This window comes from Nycticebus coucang, chromosome 11 (assembly GCF_027406575.1).
Source record: "Nycticebus coucang isolate mNycCou1 chromosome 11, mNycCou1.pri, whole genome shotgun sequence".
Taxonomy (NCBI): domain Eukaryota; kingdom Metazoa; phylum Chordata; class Mammalia; order Primates; family Lorisidae; genus Nycticebus; species Nycticebus coucang.
The window spans coordinates 89,509,185-89,533,790 of NC_069790.1; the positions used below are offsets into that span (position 1 = coordinate 89,509,185).

General features: G+C 36.8%; 1 protein-coding gene across 1 annotated transcript in view; it reads right to left on the reverse strand.

Annotated features, from left to right (window-relative positions):
• The window catches only part of CTTNBP2 (cortactin binding protein 2), a 167,811-nt gene that overhangs the window by 96,208 nt on the left and 46,997 nt on the right, over positions 1-24,606 (reverse strand). The window contains exon 3 of the mRNA XM_053553629.1: positions 3,255-3,479. Coding sequence (XP_053409604.1) covers positions 3,255-3,479 — 225 coding nt within the window. The remainder of the gene's footprint in view (positions 1-3,254; positions 3,480-24,606) is intronic.

Here is a 24,606-nt window from a genome sequence, read left to right on the forward strand (position 1 = left end):
CAGGAGACACGACGCAGGATGCAGGAACCACAGCAGCGCGGGCAGGGGGCTGTCTGACATCATCGGGGCTGAGAGGCAAGTGAAGCATCCACGTCCCATCAGCAGAAGCATCACCTGCTGCAGACTAGCTGCATACCGAGCGCCAGTCTATGATGCTGGCTGGGAAGAGCTGAGCTCCTAGGTTTTGCCAGCCACGCTAAGCCACGTTGTAAGCTAACTAATATTTCCATAAGCCAGTCAATAAATGCCCTTTCTGCCTAACTCAGTGAACCCCTGGCTTCACCTGCTTAAAACTAAGAGTCCTGTCAGAGGCATCTACTGTCATACAGCTCACCTAATCGTAACGAGCTGCCACCTAGAAGACGCTGGATCTGATCTATAAACATATGTTTAGTGTTTTTACTGGTGAAAATAATTGTTCTCCCTCTTAATTTCCTAGTATTAGTATTAGTATTTCACTTTCTTACTTTTAAAAGCTCTGCTCAAATTAAAAATTCCTATTTCTGGGCCTTGCTTTCTAAAATGTTTGAAAATATATAGATTTTCTTCATACTTTTCAAATAAATTGGAATAGAAATTCTATTCAAAGATGACACACAAGATTAAAAACAAAAAACAAATGTTATTCCACCCTGGGTTAAGGGCTCTAAATGAGAAGTAGATTACCGGAGGCAAAATCCCCTGTGATGATTACTCATTTGCTTATTCAAAGTGGCTTTATAGGCTCAGTCTGTTTGCCAAATTGACTCTTGCCCAAATTTCCCTGGCACACAAATTACCAAACAGTTAACCCTCCTATTAGTAGTCTCAGCAGGAACCAACACATGAATGAGCAGGGAGCCTCTTCTGCCTTGAGAGGCCAGCCAGAGCAGCGCTCAGGCCAGACGCCTTAGAATTACCAAAGAGATATGCCCAGTGTCAGATAATAAATACTTGAATTGTAGATAATGGGGCCTTTGCTTTCCCAGACTTTTGCTCTGGCAGTGATTTAAAGAACTGGACTCGTTTAAAATAATGGATTTTCCCCCCTTACTGCTTTTAGATTTCTAAAACTGCAATTTTCTCTGTATGCAAGAGAATTGAAGACATTTGGTTAACCTATTTACTTTTAGGACTAAGGGATAACAGGTAATTTTGTTAAGAAGAGGACTTTGAAGTTTCTGCTTTTATTGCCTGATGTGGTATTTTCTTTATAAATTAAGACACAGGATAACAGTGTGAACTATACTTCTCACATGCTACTATCTATGGGAAGAGAGTAAGAACAAAAGGAGCGCTCCCTGTCAGCGACTCTTCTCTGAAACTACGCAGCCAATGAATCTGGCCATAAAAGACTCCTGTATCCCTGTGATGCGTGGGAGACAGCCCACTGGCTCATTTTACATTAGCCTCTCAGGACCCATAGGACAGAACAATTTCCTTTCACTACCAGCCAGGTTGGAAATGACCCAGTCATTCAGAAACAAACAGGATGTAAGTTGATTTACAAAAAAAAATCAGCTAGATAATAAAATCTTTGATGAAACTAGAAATGTTCTTTTTTTCCCTAAAAAAAGAAATAAGTGAAATGCACAAAAATTTAGGAAAGTATCCATTTTTTTATACATGAAATGAAAATGAAATGTTTTCTTAATTTGGGGTAATACAACATGAAATCCAGCATATATTATTTATTATGAAATAGCTCATTTGACATGTTAAGAACATAATTGAAACATATGCCATCCAAGAAATACAAATGAGTTTCAGTGACATCAGCTGAAATCCACTGGCGCTTGCTTATGTGGTCAGTGGGACGTTTTGAAAACCTCCGCAGACTTCAGTGGTTATCTGCAGGGCTTTGTAGAGGGTTCATACGGTCCAAAGTAAATCTGTTTTTTGCCTCACATCTATGGAAGGCCTTCTATTCTTCTTGAATATGTTACTCAGTGGTTTAGTTTTTTATCATGTAACATACTGAAAAAAGTGTATTCAGTACTTATACCTGAATGGCATTCATATGTTAATGTAAAGATACAATTACAGGGAAAAGACACACACGTTAAATGGGATCACAAATATTTATAGTGTGGTGCATTCATGTGAATTGTTAATCAAATATTGAATATAAGATATAAAGTGTTCTCTGAAGTGCGGGAGTGGTGCCTCCTGCCTCTAATCCCAGCATTTGGGGAGGCCAAGACAGGAGGATCACTTGAAGCCAGGAGCTGGAGAGCAGTCTTGGCAACAAAATGAACCCCTATCTCTAAAAAAAATTTAAACATTAGCCAGGCACGGTGGTATGTGCCTGTAATCCCAGCTACTCAGGTGTCTGAGGCAGGAGGACCACAGATTCTGAGGATCTTACTACTGTGCTCTAGCCTGGGTGAGACTTTGGAAAAAAAAAATAAGAATTTTCTAAAAGAAACATTTTAATTTATGCAATTTATGCTTTAATAATGGGGGCGGGGGACTATAATTAGTTTTACTTCTACTTATAGCAGACAGGATTAGCCCTGGTGACTTTTTCATTCTTTTTTTTTTTTAAAAAAGGGACTCAGTAGCCTTGGCAGAATATTGAATAGACAAATCTTAAATTTCTATTTGCTTCTGGCTGATTGTAGTTAAGTTTTTATCAAGCTTAGTAGTCTCTGAAGCATGTACTCAAGGGCAAAAACACATAGTATGTGTGTGTTGGTGGCTGGTGGAGGGGGGAGGAAGAGGTTTGGTTTAAATGAAACACATGTGAGCAAGAGGCTGGGTGTCTGCAGCTGACACAGCCATCACATCCCCAGGCGAGTCTGACAGTAACCAGGACTTTCAGATGACATATTGTGACGCTATGTATACCCTGCAAACCTTCATTCTATTCTCTTCATGCTATTTTCATTTTCCAAAGAAATAATAAAAAACAAAATGATGATCTCTAATTGTAAAGAAATACTTGAGACAGATGCTAGATGAATTAAGTAGGGGGTGCCACCACATGATCCGAGAGTCCTGGTGCATGGCTGGATGACCCATCTGGTAAAAGTATCAATGTAACTATTAGGGGAAACACAATTTCTGTCATACTTCCTTTATGGTTTAATGTTACATTTTAAACACTTTTAAGTTACATTTTAAAAGGGAGACCAGAATCTGTCAGCGCCTCACACTTCTAAATATTTACTGCGTTCCTTCCTGGAAATGTATAATATTTAAGAACAAACAACAATCTCGGAGATGGTTTCCTCATTCATCACTGCATTATGGGAAAAATAAAGCCTCAATACCTTTTTTTGTCTGCTCTCAGCGGCAGCCAGCTGTGTGGCCATCCTTTCCTGCATTTTTCTGCAGTGGGCCATGACTGCTTCAAGGATGGAGAGGGGGTTGGTACAAACCGGCTTCTTCTCTTTGTCCCCAGCACCTGCTTCGTAGTCTCGCTGGAGTGCCAAAAATGGGTCGTTTAGATTAAATCTCCCATACCGTTCCTGGATAAACACTTCCTTCCTGCGAGCCTAGAACAAAATTAGAGACATATATTAAAGAAAGAAGTGAAAATACACAGAAAGACATGTATAAGAAGGTTTTGTGATTACTTTTCCAAATGGTATTCCCAAATGCTGTGAGTGATGGCTTAGGATGTGGGGTGCTGAGAGGCGAATGTGACCCCCATTCTCTGACTAGCCGGCGGCACGCCTTCAGTCTGCTTTCAAATTTTCTTCAAGAATATTGTCTTTTATATTGAAAATGATGCAAATATAGTTTTTCCCCATGGTGTCATACTTCCTCAACAAGTTTTTGGCCAGGGCTGGTTTTGAACCCATCACTTCCAGCATATGGGGCCGGCGCCCTACTCCTTTGAGCCACAGGTGCTGCCCCAAGGATCTAAATTTAAGGTATATTCTTTCCTCATTTAAAGTAAAATCAGAAACATTGACTATTAAAGTAAGTTTTAGCAAAAGTTCAAAAATAAAATTATCTCTATATTGATAGAATTTATATTTCAAATAATCATTATCAGGTTAAATCATAAAAAATAAATTCCTCACACATTTTTTATAGCCGGGGGAAATTATAAGGATATTTGCTTTAAAAAATTAATTTATGACATGTCTATGTAAAAAACACCATAAGATTCATATTTTATAAAGACTGACCAACTATGAAAACCTTCAGAAATTTTTTTAAAATCAACTATCTCTTCATCCTTGAAGGGCATTAAAATATAGTTCACAGAATCCCTGGAAAGAATGCAACCTAATTATACTCTAAGTGTCAGTCCATCAGTGACGAAGTTAATTTCACACCCATGTAATGAGCACAAATGCAATTTTCTATAATTAACCAACCTCAGTCTCTGCACAAAATGGAAAATAGCAGTGGAAAAGCATTGAAAACTAGCAATATTTTCTTAACTCGGGTCATTTTTGAATAGTCTCCAGAAAAAAATTGTTCTATGTCACTAGCAATGGAAAAACCAAATTACAGTAAGTTAAGCTTAATTGTTCAAAATGTTAAACATGTTTTCTAAGGAAATATTTCATACGGTTCCTCATTTTAAAAGCAATTGCATTGAACAGCCAAACTTTTCCAGCTTTAGACCATTGTCAGCCAGCCAACCACCAGATAAACACGTGCTGTGACAAATGGGAAAAACCTAACATTTCCTTTCCTATTACCGAGTTAAATTAAGAAATAAAACTTACAGAAAGTCCGGCTTCACTACTAAATTTAAGCTAGCTTTCAAATGATCATTTTAAACTTAAAAGATAACAAGGTGTATGAGTTAAAAGCATTTGGTATTTTTAGATCCTTCAAATTCAATTATGTAATCAATATACTGAAAAAGTATCACTTGAGAGATGCAATTTCAAAAGCAGTTTTATTTTGTCCACTTTTCTCTTAGTATTTATTCAATGTAATAGTTTTCCCCCTAACTCTGGGTGAAAACTTGGACAGCTGCATGGTTTTCCTAGTCACTTTAATAAAAGTCCTAAGTCCTATAGTCACTTCAAGTCGTAAAACAGTCTCAAATTGGTTACTGGAATATCCATCTTCATTCAGTGCAATGGTGGCTTCCCTCCCTTTCCCACCCATCCTTCTCCTCCCAAGAGGGAAATCATCATGTCCCCTCTTTCTAAGCTGTTTCAGTTCCTTTTGGATTTGAAAGGATTGGAAGTGGATAAAAAAGGAGTGGGAGGGGGGTGAGAAGAGCAGGAATGTTGACTCACCTGGTTCAGCTGGGCAGCTAACTTTGTGGAGCGTGGTGAATATTTAAAGCCTACTCTTTTCCCATGAAGTGCTTTGTGACTTGCTTTAAGGGGTCACCCCATCTCACACTGCCGGACTCCTTTCTCTGCAGCTTCCCCGATATAGGCCATAAATTTAGGACAGGCTACATAATCTGCATGACTCAGTGCAAAATGAAAATGTGGAACTCTTTATTCTAAAACTACAGTAGAACTTCTGCAAGTTGACCATCCAAGGAACTGTAACAAACTGGTCAACATATGGAGGTGGTCTAGGAACTAGGGTTACAGTGCTGATACATACAGGTGGTGCATGTCTGGTCAGTGAGAATTAAGTCAATTTGAGGAGGTGGTCAGTGTAGGGAGGTGGTCAACTTTGGAAGTTCCACTATGTTAAGAATTTCAAGATGACCACAGCACAACACTTAGCCAGTCCCAGAGCCCTGTGAGGGCATGGCCTCTGCAACTGAACCGGTTACATGCTCACTAACCCTGCACACACTCTTTATGTAGCGTCTGGTTTTCAGCTTTTGTTGGTCTCTCCAGATTTTCCTACTGAATAGAACCTGGATCAATCTCATTCCCACTCATTGCTGCCCGTGGCCCAAGCTTGTCTATAGGAAACACCTATGAGAAAAGCTGGGTGTCTCCACAAGATGACAACTGCTTCCATTTCCCCTTCACTGACACAGAATGGCTGCCTCTTCAACCCCACTTCCACCCTGCCCACCAATAAGTGCGGGAGAAACCAAATCTATTAAGTCATTAATTAGTCCCTTGAATCCTTTTTTTCTTGACTCAAAATGAAGGGAAAAGCAACTGGATGGGCAGGACTCATAGCACAATTCTCTACAGAAAAATGTGCTTTAATAAAAATCTTTCTCTTTATTTTCCAACAAATACATTCTATTATACCCTCGAGGTAGGTAACAGGATTAGAAGTCAAACGAGATTTCAAATACTGTTTCATCTGAAAATTTGCCATGGGTCCTCCCTTTAGTATCCAATATTTATCATGATGGGTCCTTGCTGAAACTTGCATTTTTGGAACCCCTTGTAATTAGCTAATATCTAGTTACCCACCCAACATATTTTATGACATACAAAACTCACAACATAAATTTAAGCAATTTCTGAACACACAGGTTATTCTTATATCAGATTGAACTTTTGATACATGTGTTAAAATTAACTTTTGCATCATTTAAGAGGTAAATGCATGTATCATGAATCCATTTCCAGCTTCACCCAGTAGATTTTATGATCTAAAATTATTTAATGCCAGTTTTGAATTAGTATGAAATAGTTTTATGTGTATTTTTGTCGTGTTTGGTTTTATTTTAAAATTACTAGCTTTAACTGACAGTCATAATATGACATTGTTAAGTGTGGGCAATGGCTTTTTCTGATGAAAATGTTGTATAACTGTATGCATACAGGATCATAAACAGAAAACGATTATTTTACAAATATGGTGTGACACTTAAGATTTAGCATGAAATACAAGCTGTATACACATTAGATTCCTTTAGGGGTAGAAACAACGGCTCTGTATTTGCTGCTAACTAACGCACAACTGTGTTCCTGATATCTTTAGTCTTCAAAATGACAGGAATGAAACAGTTTTATTTCTTAACTAACAGACTTTGTGTTTAATTTTTTTGAAGTCCTTAAAACCATGGAAGCCTCAGGTAAAAATGAATGTCAAGAACCATGTGTAATTCATTAACATGAAACTGACTCTGAACTCTTGTTTTTTGCTTTCAGATATGCTAATACTTCAATTCTATGACTGTATACAAATTTGTTTATGTATGCTACATATACTCAACATGTATTTCTTAACATTCTTATCATATACTAGGATTTCCAGAAACAAGTAATTTTGAGGCTTAGCGTATGTTTTTTAGTCTACAGATTTTTATCAGGCTTATAAATAAGAATTCAGTTGTCCGTCTTGAATCCATGGTTGAAAGTCACAGATTAAGTCACAGATGAAGCAAAGATTTTATCACATGAAGTGTGCACTTATTACGTGAGATATGAAAAATCAGTAACTGATATCTAAATTTATTTTTATATAGTTGGCATTAGAATAAAATATATTGATTTTTTTCATAAATAAGGAAAAAATGCCAGAGAGAAACAGAAAATTATTTTGCTATATCAACATTTACTATCCCAAGTGGATTAATCTTCCAGATGGAGGAAGAGAGAACCCAGTAGTAGATCCCATCTGGGAACTTTTGCTGATTTGAAAATTTTAATTTCTAACAACCAGGCTTCCCACTCCCAGGTAGGAGGCCGTGGTGACACACTCAAATACCTGCAGGGCCAGCCAGCCAACATCAGTGTGTATAATTGGTATGTAGTATTTCAGGGTGGAATGGTAACCTTTGGGTCAACTAGGGATGTCAAAGTATGACACCTTGCCAGTCAAACAAAATCCAGCCAGCAGGTCTGATATGCCCAGCAGAAGATCTAGTTTCTAATCTGATTTAAAGGATGAGTCTAGTCACTTTGAGCCTCAGGGGCTCTGTCTTCCACTAAATATTTTGCTTAGAATTCATTTCAAGTGGGACTACTTATTTAATTGACATCCAGCTTACCTATGCAGCATTATCCTCCATAATGAATACTTGTTGAATGGAAAAAGGTAGCACCTAACAGACTTAGAAAAATAAGAGTATGTATCCCAGAGCCACCTGAAAAAAATAGCTCAGACCACATTACCCTGTTTGGAGGGAAGTAAAGTCTCTTCACCAGGGTACAATCTTCTTAAGAAACTGAAGAGGAAGTCAGGCCAACGTTAGACTCCCCCGGCATTGCAGGACCAATTCCAGAAAAAAATGATGGCTAAGGATCAGATCACTCACTGCCCAAGACAGAATTCAGGAATGCCAAAAGGACCAAATTAACTTTCTAATCTAAAGCCAGGTGAGAGGAGTTTGTGGTTTTCCATGGCTTACAATTCTTTGCACCAATTATTGTTCTTTGCGCCCAGCTTCAATTATTGATAACAGAGGCACTGAATATACCACAGAATTGTCAGAGTAGCCTTCAGAAAATGGAAACCTCCTTAGTCTCTTTCTCTGCTTAGAGCCTTTTTTTCAACAGGTCAACACTCAAAACCTTTTGGCACCCTTGCCACACCCCCACGTCTTTGTCTGTGCTGGCTGCCTGGGACCACTTTCCCTCCTTCACTCACATAGTTCCAACCCTAAATGACACCTTTTCTTCTTTTGCTCATCTCAAAAGTATCAGAATTTAGCATAATTTGGATTCAAGGAAGCATCTATAAGAGAATATATGTCCAGGCTAGTTGAAATCCCTTTACTTTAACTACTTTTTAACAAAGGAGATGTCAATTTCTTTTAATATACTTATAAAAGGCTTATCTTTCGTAGAACATCTTACTTTGTAACAGGGTACTTATTTTTAATGTAGTACATTCCGTTTAATAAGCAGATCAACAACACAGAATAGTTTAAATGTATAAGAAGATCGTGGAACAAAAATGGCCTGAAACATTTATTATGCTGGGATTGAGGAGGACTGCCCCTAAAAAAGCAAGCACTAAAGATGCAGATAACTTCTTGGTTTATGTGTCAGAATTACTTGAGAATGAAATGCATTTCTTGGAAATGAGTCAACAAACTAACTGTGATAATAAAAACAGACTCTTAAAGGAACTCTTTGTTGTTGTGTTTTGAGACAGAGTCTCACTTTGTCACCCTTGGTAGAGTGTGGTGGCGTCACAGCTCACACCAACCTCAAACTCTTCAGCTTAAGCAATTTTCTTGCCTCAGCCTCCCAAAGTAGCTGGGACTACAGGCACCCATCACAATGCCCAGCTATTTTTTTAGACACGAGGTCTTGCTTTGGGTCAGGCTGGTCTTGAACTCCTGAGCTCAGGCAATCCACCTGCCTCAGCCTCCCAGAGTGCTAGGATTACAGGCGTGAGCCACCGCGCCTGGCCTCTTAAAAGAACTCTTAAACCTAGATACTCTGATGAATAAAAACATAGTTTCATCAGAATCTGAAGTTTTATCTTATTGAGAAAGTCACAAGCAGAAAATAAAAACAACCATTATTGCTAGGGGATTTAATGTATACAACATTCCTATCTGGGCTTTGATGCTATACAATCAATTGAACCAGTTTGGACATGACTAGTAAAAATTTGAAAGTGCATACTTTAAATATTCAATTTTTTTCTATGGCATGTAATACTCTGAAGAAAAAGAAACTGCAACTTGCATTGTGAGTCATAATTAAAACATAATTAAAACATTGTGAGTCACCAGTTTTTGGCCAGGGCCAGGTTTGAACCCCCCACTTCTGGTATATGTGGCCTATTCCTTTGAGGCACCACCCAAACATATCACCGGTTTTAAAACATACTGAGAAACTTATAACTAAAACAATTTGTGAAAAGTTGGAATGATTCTGAAACAATTAAAAATACTAATAAAATAACTTTTACTGAGAACTTACTATTTATTGCTAAGTGTTTTATATTCCTTTTGTCCTACCAATAAGCATAGGAAATAGCCCCATTATTTTAATTCACATTTTATAGACAATCAAACTAAGGCTTAGAAAAATTTAGTGACTTGCCTGTGATCACTTCAATAGGAACTAGGATTAAGTCAGGCAAGTCTTATTCTAAAGCCTGTGCTTTTGAGTATGAAAACATAATTATGACTAGAGTATTTTGGAACAGTAGAAAAGGCTTAAAAAATCAGCACTGTTCATAACACTATTCCAAAGCAGTACAAAGAAATGAGGTTTAAAGGGAAGACAAAAATATTACAATGTTCCCAAGAAGTCAGAGATTTCCCTACGGACTGTGTGTATTTCCATCATTACTGACCATGTGTAATAAGCTGGAATTAAAAATTTAAAAAAATTTTAAAAAAAAGATAAAATTTTTTTTCAAGATTTACAGAATATATCATTTAAGTGTCAAATATAAATCAACAATAAAAAAGTATCCACATATGCTATTCTCAAACAAATGATTACCTACAAATTAAAAATAAAAGAAAACAAAAAACCTAGCATCAACATAGATCTAACACAAGAAGGCTGTCAAGGAATTCTCTCCCCAGCTCTAGCCTACTCAACAGAGCTGTGACAGTCTTGGGTGTCAATGAAACAAAAAGCCACAGGGGATGGTCAAATGATGAGTCCAATCTGACGCGCTACACTGTTGCAGGAAGAAATGTGAGTCAGCTCTCAGTACAGACACAGAAGCAAGTATCAAAACCGCCTAGGTCTGTCAGCCACCAGGATACTAAGGGGACTGTCCCACTGTCCTTCCCCTAGACCAGCAACTCAGCTCCAGGAATTCATTAATTAATAGAAAAGAGATGTCAGAACTGGACAACACCCGGACTTCAGGGCCCACTTTTGGCTGAAATATTTAGAGAATGATCAAGAGCAAAAGCATCTGAAGAGAAAGAGGAGAAAGAACCAGGGATGCTTAAAAGAGGAAAAGACTTAGGGAATATGATTGTCCTCTTTTAATATCTGAAGACATTTTATGTTTGAAGAGACGTTTGATGATTTATTTATGTGATTCCCAAGGAATAAAATTAATGGCTAAGACAAAAAGAATTTTTAAGGACTAAAGCTGTTTTAAGATACAATGGGCTGCCTTGAGTTGGAGTGAAATCTCCAGCTGTGTTCCAAGCACAGGCTGATAAAAAAATATGTGGTAGAAATGTAATGCAGGCATCTCCAAAGTCAGGATGGTCCTTGATTTCTCAACTGTTATACTCCTCTCAAACACTGAAATACTATGATTCGAAATCAAAAGGGATACAAAACATATAGAGATTTTTTTTTCCAAACAGCCAATATAAACATTTGTCTATCTAGTCTGAAATCTCTGTCTTACTGGTAAGGAGTTTAAATAGACCAAAATTAAGTAAAACTAAAATTAAGAGCTCTTAATTTCTTAGAGAAGAATGAAGGAAAAAATCCTACTTGTAAAGAAATGGAAATGCAGGCGAAGCTCAGTGGCCCATGCCTGTAATCCTAGCATTTTGGGAGGCCAAGATAGGAGGATCACTTGAGGCCAGGAGTTCAAGACCAAACTGAGCAAGAATGAGACCCTGTCTCTATTAAAAAAAGAAAGAAAAGAAAAAGAAAAAGTTAGCCAGATGTGGTGACATGCACCTGTAGTCCCAGCTACCAGGGCAGAGGCAGGAAGATGGCATGAGCCCAGGAGTTTGAGGTTACAGTGAGCTGCGATAAGAGCTTACATGTACACATTCTCTCTGTCTCTGTCCCCCATATACATACACACACCCCACACCATGAAGAGTGAAATAGCAATATTAGAACTAAATAGCTTTCCTGAGAAGGGCAATCACTGTCCTTCAGTGATCAGAAAGACAGAAATTCATTAGCCAGGAACAAAAAATAACTTCTGGAATGACGACTTAAATGCCAAAGGATCTGAAGAGTTCATTTCAGTGACTGCCTCAGACGCTGCTTTTACATACGTGAGCCACAAATAATGAAGGAAAATGTCACGGCTTCCCGTGACCTGCTGTGTAATGCAGCAATACCAGGCAAGTTTTCCCTCCTCCCTCTCCCCACCCACCTTCATTCCCTGACCTTTCTGCTATCTACAATGTCCTCCCTGCTCATGGACATCAAAATCTGAATGTGTGGAGCCTGTCATGCCAAAAGCATACCTAATGCATACCATGATCCTATATCAAGACTTTATTGGTTCCTGAGACTGAAATCAGGAAAGGCGTACTTAAATAATCCACCAGTTTTCTCTCAAAAATGTAAACCATTCTAACAGAATCCATGAAATGGCTTGGTTTCACATAAGTCAGAACCATAAGTAACCTCTTTCCTCTCTGCAGTCTGCCCTCACGTCACCATGACTTTGTAAGCTACTCACCACCCCGCACGTGTTAATCAGTGCTCATCCTAGGCCAGTGCTTTTCAACCTTCCTAATGCCTCCTAATGCCGGGACCCTTTAATACAGTTCTTCATGTTGTGGTGACCCCCAACCATAAAATTATTTTTTTGCTACTTCCTAACTGTAATTTTGCTACCGTTATGATTCATAATGTAAATATCTGATATGCAGGATGTATTTTCATTGTTACAAAGGGGTTACGACCCATAGGTTGAGAACTGCTGTCCTAGACAGATATGCAACCCATGCGCATCTGTAGAAAACAAGATTACCTTTATTCCCTAACACTAGAGTGGTATGCAAGTGCTACACTCTTCAGCTCCCTTTACCAGAGTGCACATTTTTAAATTATCAGTGTACTTTAAGCAGAATCCAGGAAAAAACCCCAAATGTGTCTTAATACATCACCCCAGACAATCACCACCTATCAATAAAAACCAAAGCATGGATGAAAACACCTGCTGTCTCTGTCCTGGGTACTAAATGGCCACCATTAACTATAGCTTTACTTCTGTTAGCCAGTGAAAATCATGCTTTTTACATCTTCACAACTTAGAGAGCTATTAACAACCATACCCACACTATTTACTTATTGAAGATTGGTAGAAGTTATGGTTTCTATGACTGGGATTAATCATTCTCTATGACTGCTAAATTATAAACAGACCTATACTGAGGAAGAAAATAATTTCAGATTAAATGAAAGAAGTATTATTATGCAACATTAATTTAAAAAACTAAATCCACACTTATTCTAATCTATAAGCACATTTATTTCATGTCTTTATTTAAAATCATAATAATACTGATAAAAGGCAAAAGAAAAAAAGATCTATAATTCAATCAGAAGGTATTTACCATTAAGTATTCCTTATAGTCTTCAAGTTATTTTTTTCAAGAATATATTAAAAATAGTTAGACCAGGACTTAACATTTTAAGTGGACTTTTTCATTTAATTTGCTAAGTTTTTCTCATTTCAATAAGTAATCTACATTAATATTTTTAATAGTATTCCATAAACAAACTCTAACATGCTGAAAAACCTCTTTATCATTTAGTACATTTTTCATTGTTCTAACAAGACTGTACATAAACTCTTTTAAACATCAGGTAAATGTATTGAGTAGTATTAATAAAGAGTAAAAGTATTTTTATATTTATACTTCTAACAGCAGTCAAAGATGGAGTATTTTCTCACATGTCAATCTGCTCTGGCCATTACCATTTCACCTAATCTTTGCTTATTTTCAAAATAAGACAAAATGATACGCTACTCACCAAAATATATAGTCATTCACTACTACTTTAATTTTCATTATTACTAATTGTGGTAATTCTCATATTTATATTACTCATTTAGATCCTAAGACATATTTATTATTGTTTGCTCAGTTTTCCATTGCAGTTTTACTTAACTGATACAGAAGATTATTTACATGTTACCTAAGATGCTAAATCACTGCTGATCAAATATTTTGAACATTTTCCCTAATTTTACATTTGCCTTCAAAACTCTGTTTATGGTGGGTTAGGAAAAAGTTTTAGCTCTATCAGTCTTTTCCTTTATGCTTGTGAAGGTCATCTATATTTTGAGACCGATTCACCTTTATTTTCTTCTAGTACTTTGGTAATTTTACATTTTAACCTATTTAAAATCTATCTGAAATTTGTCTTGAAATCTGGTTTGAACTACAATTTAAAGAGTCATCATATTAAGTATTTACAGCCATTTGGGTCTACTTCTTTGTAAATTTTGCACTACATATGCATTTAGGTTACGTACTTTCTAAATGTATTTATAGTGCAAAATTTGATCAGTTTTGAGATACAGGTATACAGTAGAACCTCTATAAGTTGAGCACCCAAGGGACTGTAACTCATCAACATATGGAGGTTTTCAACATAAGGAACTTCCACTGAGTAAATGTGGTGTATGTCTAGCCTATAAAAATTAGGTCAACTTAAGGAGACGATCAGTATAGGGAGGTGGTCAACTATGGAAGTTCTACTGTATATACTATATGCAGACACTTGTGAAACTATTGTCAAGAAAAAGAACAATTTCATTATTGACAAAAGTTCCTTCCTGCCAATTTATGTTCATCTCTCTTACTATCCCACTATCTCTAGTCAACCACCAATTACTTAAGATTATTATATACTGTATTTTTTAAGAATCATTTATAAATGGGATCATATGTGTTATTTTTCCAGCTTCATTAATTTAACATAATGATTGTAATATGTGTTCATATTGTTGCACATATAAATAGTACATTTCTTTTTATTGTTCAATGTTTGATTAAATGAATACTATAATTTGTTTATGCATTCACTTTTGTTTGTTTCCAGCTTTCCATGTTAGGAGTAAAGCTGCTATAAAAATGCACAGATAAGTGTTTTATGGATATACATGTATATGTTCTTTCTCTAGATAAATGCCTAGTAGTATACTGGCTTAATATTTAACTACCAAAATGTTTTCCAAAGTGGTTGTACTATTTTACATCCCCACCAATAGTATATGAATGTTCAGTTGCTCCATATCCTTAGCAACACTTAGAATAGTTAGTTGTTAACTTTAGCCAATCTAATGAGTGAGTAGTACTATCTCACACTGGTTTAATTTGAATTTCTTGATGGTTAATGACATTTAATATCTTTTCATGTCCTTGTTTCACTTACATATCTTCTTTTATTCTTTTCTTTTTTTTTTATTAAATCATAGCTGTGTACATTGATATAATCATGGGGCACCATTCACTAGCTTCACAGACCGTTTACCAAGTTTCACATATACCCTTGTAAGATGCACCGCTGGTGTAATCCCACCAACTCCTTTCCCTCTACCCACCTCCCCCCTCCCTCCCCTCCCTTTCCCCCTTCCCCCTATTCTTAGGTTGTAACTGGGTTATAGCTTTCATGTGAACACTTACATATCTTCTTTGGTGAAGTGTATGCCCGTTATTTAAAATAGAGGTGTTTTATCATTCAGCTGTTAAGTGTTCTGTATATAGTCTAGACACAATCCTTTATCAGATATATGTTATAAATATTTTTTGCAACTCTAAGAATTGTCTTTTCATCATTTTAGCTGTATTTTTTGAATATAGTATGTTTTTAATTTTGGTGAAATCAAATTTAACATTAAGTTTCACGTTTTTTGTGTTTTAAGAAATCTTTGCCTAATCAAAAGTCTAAAGATTTTCTCCTAGAAGTTTTATGCGTTTACATTTTATATTCAAGCCCATGATACCTCTGAGGTAACACTGGTGTACAGTGTTGGGGGGAAAAGAGGGTTGATGTTCACTTTTTCTAAATATAGATGTAGTTTTTAGTGATTTATTGACAAGAATGTCTTTTCTCTAGTGAATTTCTTTGATGCCACTGTCAAAAATCAGCTAACCACATATGTGTGGCTCTATTTCTGGATTATTTATCCTATTCCATTCATGTGTATGTATATTTCTTTGCTTCATAATAAGTCATCAAATTACAGAGGTTAAGTTCCTCCAATTTCCTTTTAAAAATGCTTTTGTTATTCCAGAATTTTTGCTTTCACACACAAATTTTAGAATCACATTGAGAACATTTATTAAAAAATCTCCTGGAATTTTGATTGGGTTTGGATAAGTTTTCTTTATAATCTCTCAGGAATTTTCTTTTTTGTTTGTTTTCAGTATAGGAACTTTGACTTGAACATCTTTTCATAGGTTTATTCCTGGGTATTGTATGATTTTTGATGCTATTCAAAAGGAATTTCAAAATTTTACTTTTTAATTATTTTTCAAATAGCATACAAGAATATGACTAATTTTTAAATACATGCTTTGTATTCTGAAAACTTGATGAACTCATTTTTTAGTTTCAGTAGCTGTTTTGAATCGTCCCTAGGATTTTTACATAAGCAATCACATTATCTGCAAAGGCAAGTCTTACTTTTTTATGCCTTTTGTTTCTTTTGTTTCCACATTGCAATGACCAAGACTTCCACACAATGTTGAACACCATGTAGTAAGCAGCCACCCTAACCTCACTCTTGATCTCTAAATTGCATCTGTCAATTATGATTTTGTGGCTGTATGTTTGTTACGTAGCTACCGCCTTTACCACTTTCAAGAAGCTCTCTACTATTCCTGTTTTGCTGTTAAGATTTTTCAACAATTTTCTTCATCTGTTAATAAGAACATGTAATTTGTCTCTTTTATACTGCTAATATGGTAAATTTTATTGTTTGAAGCTTGAATACTAAACTCTAATATGATTAATTACTCTTCACATTCAATTTGCTAATATTTTATTTAGAATTTTTTGTGTCTACAGTTAGGAAGAATATTAGTCTGTAGTTTTTTCTTCTAAAGCTTTGTCAGTTTGGGAATTAAGAGTAATGAGTTGGGTCATGATGTCCCCTAAGTATTTTCTGAAAAGGTTTGTGTATATTAGTGGTACTTCTCGAGTTTTCTTTTGGGAAAGGTTTTTAATAATGAACTCAATTTAAAAGATAGGCTATTTGGAATTTTAATTTCTCCTTGTATCAATTTTGTAAATTGTATTTTTTTCCAGAAGTTTGCTCATTTTATCTAGCTTGTCAAAGGCCTAGCATTTACTGGATATCCTTTTAATATCTACAGATTTGCTAGGCAATTTGTATTCTTGTATTATTGTTCATTCTGGCTAGGAACATGTCAGGAATATGTCAATTTTGTTGATTTTTTCAATGAGCCAGCTTTGGGCTTCATTATTTTTTTCTGTTGTCTATTTTGCATTTCATTGATTACTAACACTCTAACAATAACAACAACAACAAAATTCCCTTCTACTTACTTTGTGTTTACTTCCCTCTCCTTTCTAAAGGCAGAAGGTTAGATGACTCATTTTAGATCATTCTCTTTCTCTATAAGCATTTGAAGCTCTCGAATTTCCCCAAAGTTTAATTTTTTTATTTTTTTGTGATACGTTGTATTTTTGCCATTGTCTTTGGCAAAATTATTTTCTAATTTCCTTTTGATTTTGTCTTTGACACTTGAATTACAGAGATTTTTCTCAAAAATTCCAGATATTTGGAGTTTTCCTAAATAGCTCAGTTGTGACTGATCTCTCGTTTAATTCTATTGAGGTCACTGAATACAACTATACTGCTTTGATCCAATTAAGACTTGTTTTATAGCTAAGCATACAATCTACCTTTATAAATGTATCACATACACATGATAAGAATGTGTGTTCTGCAGTTTGTGGATCTAATGTTCGACAAATATCAGTTAGTCAAGGAGGTTCACAGTGTTATTCATATTTTCTACGTTTTTCTTTCGTTGTTCTACCAACTACTGAACAAGGTATTAAAATCTACAATGATAATGAAATTGTCTACTTTTCCCTTTAATTCTACTAATTTTTTTTTTCAGACTGATTCTCACTATGTCACCCTCAGTAGAGTGCTGTAGTGCCACAGCTCACAGCAACCTCAAACTCTTGGGCTTAAGCAATTCTCTTAAGTAGCTGGGACTACAGACACCCACCACAACACCCAGCTATTTTTTTTTATTGTTATTATCTTTATTCAACATATTGAGAAACTGAGGCACAGAAAAGCTAAGCATCTGCTCAGGCATACAGATAGTGAATGGCAGAGCCATGATTCACACCAAGGCAGTGCAGCTCCAAATTTTGTGCTTTTAAACCACTGTGTTATTTCTATCTGGAATCCTTTGCCATTTTTGGCTACAATGTTAATTTCTTTTTTTTTTTTTTTTATTGTTGGGGATTCATTGAGGGTACAATAAGCCAGGTTACACTGATTGCAATTGTTAGGTAAAGTCCCTCTTGCAATCATGTCTTGCCCCCATAAAGTGTGACACACACCAACGCCCCACCCACCTCACTCCTTCCCTCTTTCTGCTTCCCCCCCCATAACCTTAATTGTCATTAATTGTCCTCATATCGAAATTGAGTACATAGGATTCATGCTTCTCCATTCTTGTGATGTTTTACTAAGAATAATGTCTTCCACGTCCATCCAGGTTAATACGAAGGATGTAAAGTCTCCATTTTTTTTAATGGCTGAATAGTATTCCATGGTATACATATACCACAGCTTGTTAATCCATTCCTGGGTTGGTGGGCATTTAGGCTGTTTCCACATTTTGGCAATTGTAAATTGAGCTGCAATAAACAGTCTAGTACAAGTGTCCTTATGATAAAAGGATTTCTTTCCTTCTGGGTAGATGCCCAGTAATGGGATTGCAGGATCAAATGGGAGGTCTAGCTTGAGTGCTTTGAGGTTTCTCCATACTTCCTTCCAGACAGGTTGTACTAGTTTGCAGTCCCACCAGCAGTGTAAAAGTGTTCCCTTCTCTCCACATCCACACCAGCATCTGCAGTTTTGAGATTTTGTGATGTGGGCCATTCTCACTGGGGTTAGATGATATCTCAGGGTTGTTTTGATTTGCATTTCTCTAATATATAGAGATGATGAACATTTTTTCATGTGTGTTAGCCATTTGTCTGTCGTCTTTAGAGAAAGTTCTATTCATGTCTCTTGCCCATTGATATATGGGATTTTTGGCTTTTTTCATGTGGATTAATTTGAGTTCTCTATAGACCCTAGTTATCAAGCTTTTGTCTGATTGAAAATATGCAAATATCCTTTCCCATTGTGTAGGTTGTCTCTTTGCTTTGGTTATTGTCTCCTTAGCTATACAGAAGCTTTTCAGTTTAATGAAGTCCCATTTGTTTATTTTTTAAAGATGGGGTTTCGCTCTTGTTGAGGCTGGTCTTGAACTCCTGAGCTCAAGCAATCCACCTGCCTTGGCCTCCCTGAAATAGTTAATTTTTGCTTCATATATTTTGAGGTTCTGTAACTAGTCACATAAAGATTTATGTCTTTGTGATGGATTGTCCCTTTTATCATTATGAATTACATTATCTCTGCAATATTGGGTCTGTTTTTCAATCTTCTTGTTTCCTTTATCTATTCATAATTCACCAGCATAAATGTTTTAATTTGTATTAGTAAATGCTACCAGCAAGCCTCCCTCACAAATTTAACTCCAAAAATTTGTTATGCTACCAGCTTATTTTTCTAGATGAAAATTAGATTTATTTTTACCAACTTTAAAAAATACTATGATTTTAATTGGAATTATGAATACATTAGAGATACATTTGAGAGGACTTTTTAAAAAATTAAATCTTGCCACTAGAGAAATCTTGTTTCTTCATATATTAAAATTTGCTTTTATATCCCATAAAAGGTTTACATTTTCAAAACAATTTGCATAAATTGTTGAAAATAAATCATTTTATATGTCTTTGGCAATAAACTTATTTTCCTAATTTTCTGTATATTTTATTTTTATTAAAATAGCTAAAGCAGTAGGTCTCAATCCTGGCTCCTCACCAGAATCACCTATGTAATTCTATAAACATTCAGAGTTAGCAGGCAAGTCTACTATGGTTGCCCAAGTATTCTGATTCCCCAGCCAAGGACAGAAACTAGCAATCAATTTCCTGCTATTCATTAACACTTTTGAACCACTATTTACACATTTAATTTCCTTATGCTTATTTCCAACTAAGTAAACCTTAAGGTCATTTCATTTCTAAGCAGTGTTTGATATTTTATCTCCTTCCCAATCTGAGGATGATATGATGATTTCTATTTCCTTCTTCTGTAAATACCACTTTATCTGGTAAAAACATTCTTCGGTAATATCCCTCACAACACTAGATATCATGCCAACATCTCCTGCGCTCTTGCACACAGGAACAAGCTCGAGGTCAGGTGGAGTTTCTCCTTTTCAACATACCTTCTGCTTTTCTGCCTGATTAAGTCAATTACCTTTCAAACCTTAAAATAAACAACATTTAAGATTATTCCTGGTGTTGGTTGGTAATCTTCCTGGCATATAGGCATGTTAATCTAAAAATTCTGCAATATTCTAGTTTTAAGCATTTATTCCATTTGTCTGTTCTCGGTGTGCTCCATTTTTATCTTACTCATACATGAATCTTCATTTCTACTTCATCACTTTAATCCTTTCCTCTGGGTTTGGGGGGGGGTCGGCGATCTTCTTAAGATTGTCATTGATTCTAATTTTTCATGGTGTTGATATTTCTCCGATACTTTTGATACATGCTTTAATTCTGCTGATACATTGTAAGATCTCCTAACCACCATATTAGGTTGAAAGTATAATGCTCATTTCACACATAAAAAACCAATAGCATTGAGAAGGTAAGGGACTTGCCCATGGCTGCACAGCTGGAAGTGGTGGAGCCTGGACTCATTCCCAGCAATCTGCCTCCAAGATCTATGCCCCATCCAATGCCTTCTCTCTCCCAGCTTCTCAGCTAGTCTACTCTTCATCACAATCTCATTTACTTCACTTCAAAGATTCTCTTTCCTTGAATTGTAAGACATAGAACAGATGCTATCTAAAAATTACAATCCAACACTTGTTTCTCACAATAATTTTGTCAAATGTAAGTTGTTCCTCTGCATTTAAAGTGTTACGTTATCTTCCTTGTTCTGTGCTGCAAAATCTTTCACAGACCTTACATTTTCTTTGCTGTTGTTTACTCCATTTTTGGACCAGTAGTTAACCCAGTTAACCCAGATCTGGTATTTATTGGTAAGCAAGGCAGGTGGGTAGAATCTTCTTGAATATCTTTACTCTCCAGCTGGCTGCCGTTCAAATGTTTCTTTAATATTAGGAGTCAGTGGGTAGAATAGCACAGATTTACATTTCACTGCTCCTTTCATTTGAGTAGCCCAGACGGAGTCAAAGCTTTGGCTGCCCTGCAGAGAGAAACCCACTCCCAGTTAGGTGTTTTCCTTTCTGCCAGGTGCGTCTGCCCACAGTGTACAAGGATAGGCCTGTGCTATCTTCTGTCATTGTGGAGTATCCCATCTGTTCCAGCTTCCAGGTTTTGGCCGCCTCTGTCTGAGCTATGAACTGTTATAATGCTGCTTTCTGGTCCTTTTATTTCAACCCCAGAAGCAATTCTCACAGTCTTCCTTGGCCTTTCCAAAAGGTATAGGCGTTGGCTGCTTCTTTTCAAGAGCATCACAGGGTCTCGAAGGGAGTCAGTTCTCATTTGTCCCTCAGCCCGGTCACACAGACGCTTGGTCTGGCAGGTACTCCTTTATTTGTCGGGATATGGGTAGTACAACAGTTGAGACAGTGGGCTCAGAGGTCAAACTGGATTTGAACATATATATATGGATTCTGCTGCTTTTAAGTTAGTAAACTTGGGCTGGTACTTTACCCCATCCCCAACCCTAGCCTTCACCAGTTACATGAAGACGGTATATTGAGTACCTAAACAGAGTTCTGTTGTTGCCGTTTGGAAAATAATTAATACATGTAAGGCTACCCAGACAGTAAGGTGCATATAATAAATAATAGCTATTGTGATAATACTCTTTCTAGCTTGTATTGTTAGTATATGTTTTCTCCTATTTTCATATTTTTTAGGTTGTTTCATTAGAAAAACAGGAAGTTAGGAGCCAGGTACCAATGTCAAAGTTGCCATGTTATTTGGAACACCAAACCGAAGTTCATCAGGCAGTTAATATGCTGAGTGACTTTTTATGGGAGTGTCCACACATTTACAACTGTTCTGTCTCTTTGATTGCATCACACTCCTTAAGAGAAGAGCCCTGTGCTCCTAAATCTACAGACACCCTACCCACCTCCCGCCCAGTATCTGTGGAGGGCCAAGCACTGCAGGTACTCAGGAAACACAGCCAATGATGTCAAATGTAATCAACATGCCCACAGATGAAAATGAACTCATCATCATCTAAGAGAGACACATGCACGAACAGAACATTCCTCGGAGAGAGAAAATATAAACAACCAACTCTTTTAGGAGATAGTTTTTAAAGGATTACAGAGCAAAAAGCATAGACTTAGAACAAGATACAGTGGAATCCTATTTCGATGCCACTGATTTAATACAGTAAATACATTTAATACATTAAATCGGTCCTAATGTAAGTTAAAGGATGTGTTCTGAAGCATCACCTTTAGAGAAAGGAGATACTATTGTGCCATTAACGTTATAAGCTTTGCCCTTATTAATGGATTTTTTTCAGCTTTCAGAGACGAACATGTAAATATTGTTTGTAGTCTAAAATTACAGATGTACAAAAGCCATTCATTTGCTCCAGTTCTAAATCAAAGCCTTTATGTTAAGTGTTCTATACCTTCTAGATACCGAGTTGATAACAATTTTCCAACAAACCACAAAATAATAAAACTGAACAAAGTTTGTAACAGTTATGGCTCCTATAAAATAACTTAGAACATCTCTAAGAAAATGTACTTTCAAAGATGAAAAAGAAAGTTAAAATTTCAATGGACCATTGATTTTAAAATAAATGTTTGAAAAATAAATGTTTGAAGAGTGGTTAGATATTATCCAAAGAAGCAATTCCACATTCTGGGGAATATCCCCGAGTCCAGCACATGGGGAGGTTGGGGGTAGATTCCGCAGGTACTGCCGCCATGTAAGCTAGACAAAATTTCTATTCTAAATTTCTGGAAATTTCCTTTTTTTTTTTTTTTTTGTGATTTTTTGGCCGGGGCTGGGTTTGAACCCACCACCTCCGGCATATGGGACCGGCGCCCTACTCCTTGAGCCACAGGTGCCACCCGAAATTTCCAAATAGTACTCTCTACCACCACCACCACTTGCATGTTATTCACATAATCATGACTGCACAGAAGCATTTATCGAGCTTTTATCATGTTTTTATAATCTAGGACATTTTGAATCATAACAGGAAAAAAACATGCAATATTAAACATCTTGCATAAACTGAATGGATAAGCAGGTCTCCAAACAAACAGGCCAATGAAAAATCTCAAGAGAATCCAAGGTAGTTTCCCTGAGTTGTTTCAATATTTCAGGAATAATGTGGTTTGCCAATACGATAATTCTGGAAATGCCTCATTTGTGACTTGAGAAAAGAAACGTGGAAAGAGAAGTGGGTGTGGGAACAGAGTTAGCATGAGCATCCCCATACAAAAAAAAAAAAAAAATTTTAAAGTGAAAAACACAGAGATAAAGGCAGTGTCTTGTCTCCTGGGGATAATAAAAGATAATTTCTCTGGGCAGAAGTTGTGATTAAAAATTTTAAACATAGTCCCTGTTATAGCTCCAGGAAACATAAGTTGGCTTCGTTAAAAATAAAATTTCCCAGGATATAAGGAGGCAATGGCACAGATGATTCTTCTCTGGCTGTTGCACCCCCTCCCAACTCTCTACAGAACCAGCCTTGGTCACTAAGGAGCAGTGCACCAATCACAAGAAGTACTGAGCATCTGGAAAAAATAAACAGAAAGATCTTAACATTCTCACCATCTACCAGCTGAAGATGACTCACTCCACATCGAAAACAATCAAGGGAAAAGGAATGTCAACCGTTTGAAAGCAGTCTTTATTCAAACTCTGCCAGTAACTTTTAACACCATTAAATATTCCCCAGTCCTTGAAAGAATGTATATACCTCCTGCTCCTCTCTGGGCAAACCAGAAAACCTCTGAGACTGCCAGAAAAGAAGCACTATACAGATCATGGGGGAATCCAGAGAGAGAGAGTGGGGCCCTTCCATGGGGAACATCATTGTATGCCTGCAATAAGGAAAGTGTGTGCCCCTCAGGTGGCAAATGTGCAGCCCAGGGGTAAGACACCCCTAGCTATCCTTGAGTCATAGGTGCCAGGCAAATGGTCAGGGAAAAAGTGGTCTTGTTCAAGGGATAGGCAGATAGATCTCAGCAGGAGAAATATCCTTTGCAGATGGATATTTCAGTGTAAGGATCTAGTTCAGACTATGCCATTTTTTTTTCTTCCTTCATTGTAAGTGATGCAATTATAGCTATAAAAAATTGTTTTATAGATCGGGCACGATGGCTTATGCCTATAATCCTAGCACTCTGGAAGGCTGAGGTAGGAGGATCCCTTGAGGCCAGGAGTTCGAGTCCAGCCTGAGCAAGAGCAAGATCCCATCTCTACACACACACATACACACACACACACAAAGGAAAAATTAGCCAGGCGTGATAGTGCGCCTGTAGTCTCAGCTACTCTGAGGCAGCAGGATCTCTTGAGCCCAGGGGCTTGAGGCTTCTGTGAGTTGTGATCATGTCACTGTACTCTAACCAGGGTCACAGAAGGAGATGCTGTCTCAAACCATCAAATGATCAATATATATAAAATTGAATAAGTCATTTGTCAGAGGCTTGTTTGTGTTGGTTCACAGTGGTGAAAATGCTCAACTATTTGTTTCTTCAAAACTTTTCTTTCTCAATTACATAGTTTATTCAATGAGAATTCATCAAGCAACATCCATGCATGGACCATTTGTCTTCAGTAACCCGCTTCCCCTGTCTTCCTTATTCCGTTAGGGTTTGTGGACAGAATGAGAAGGGGG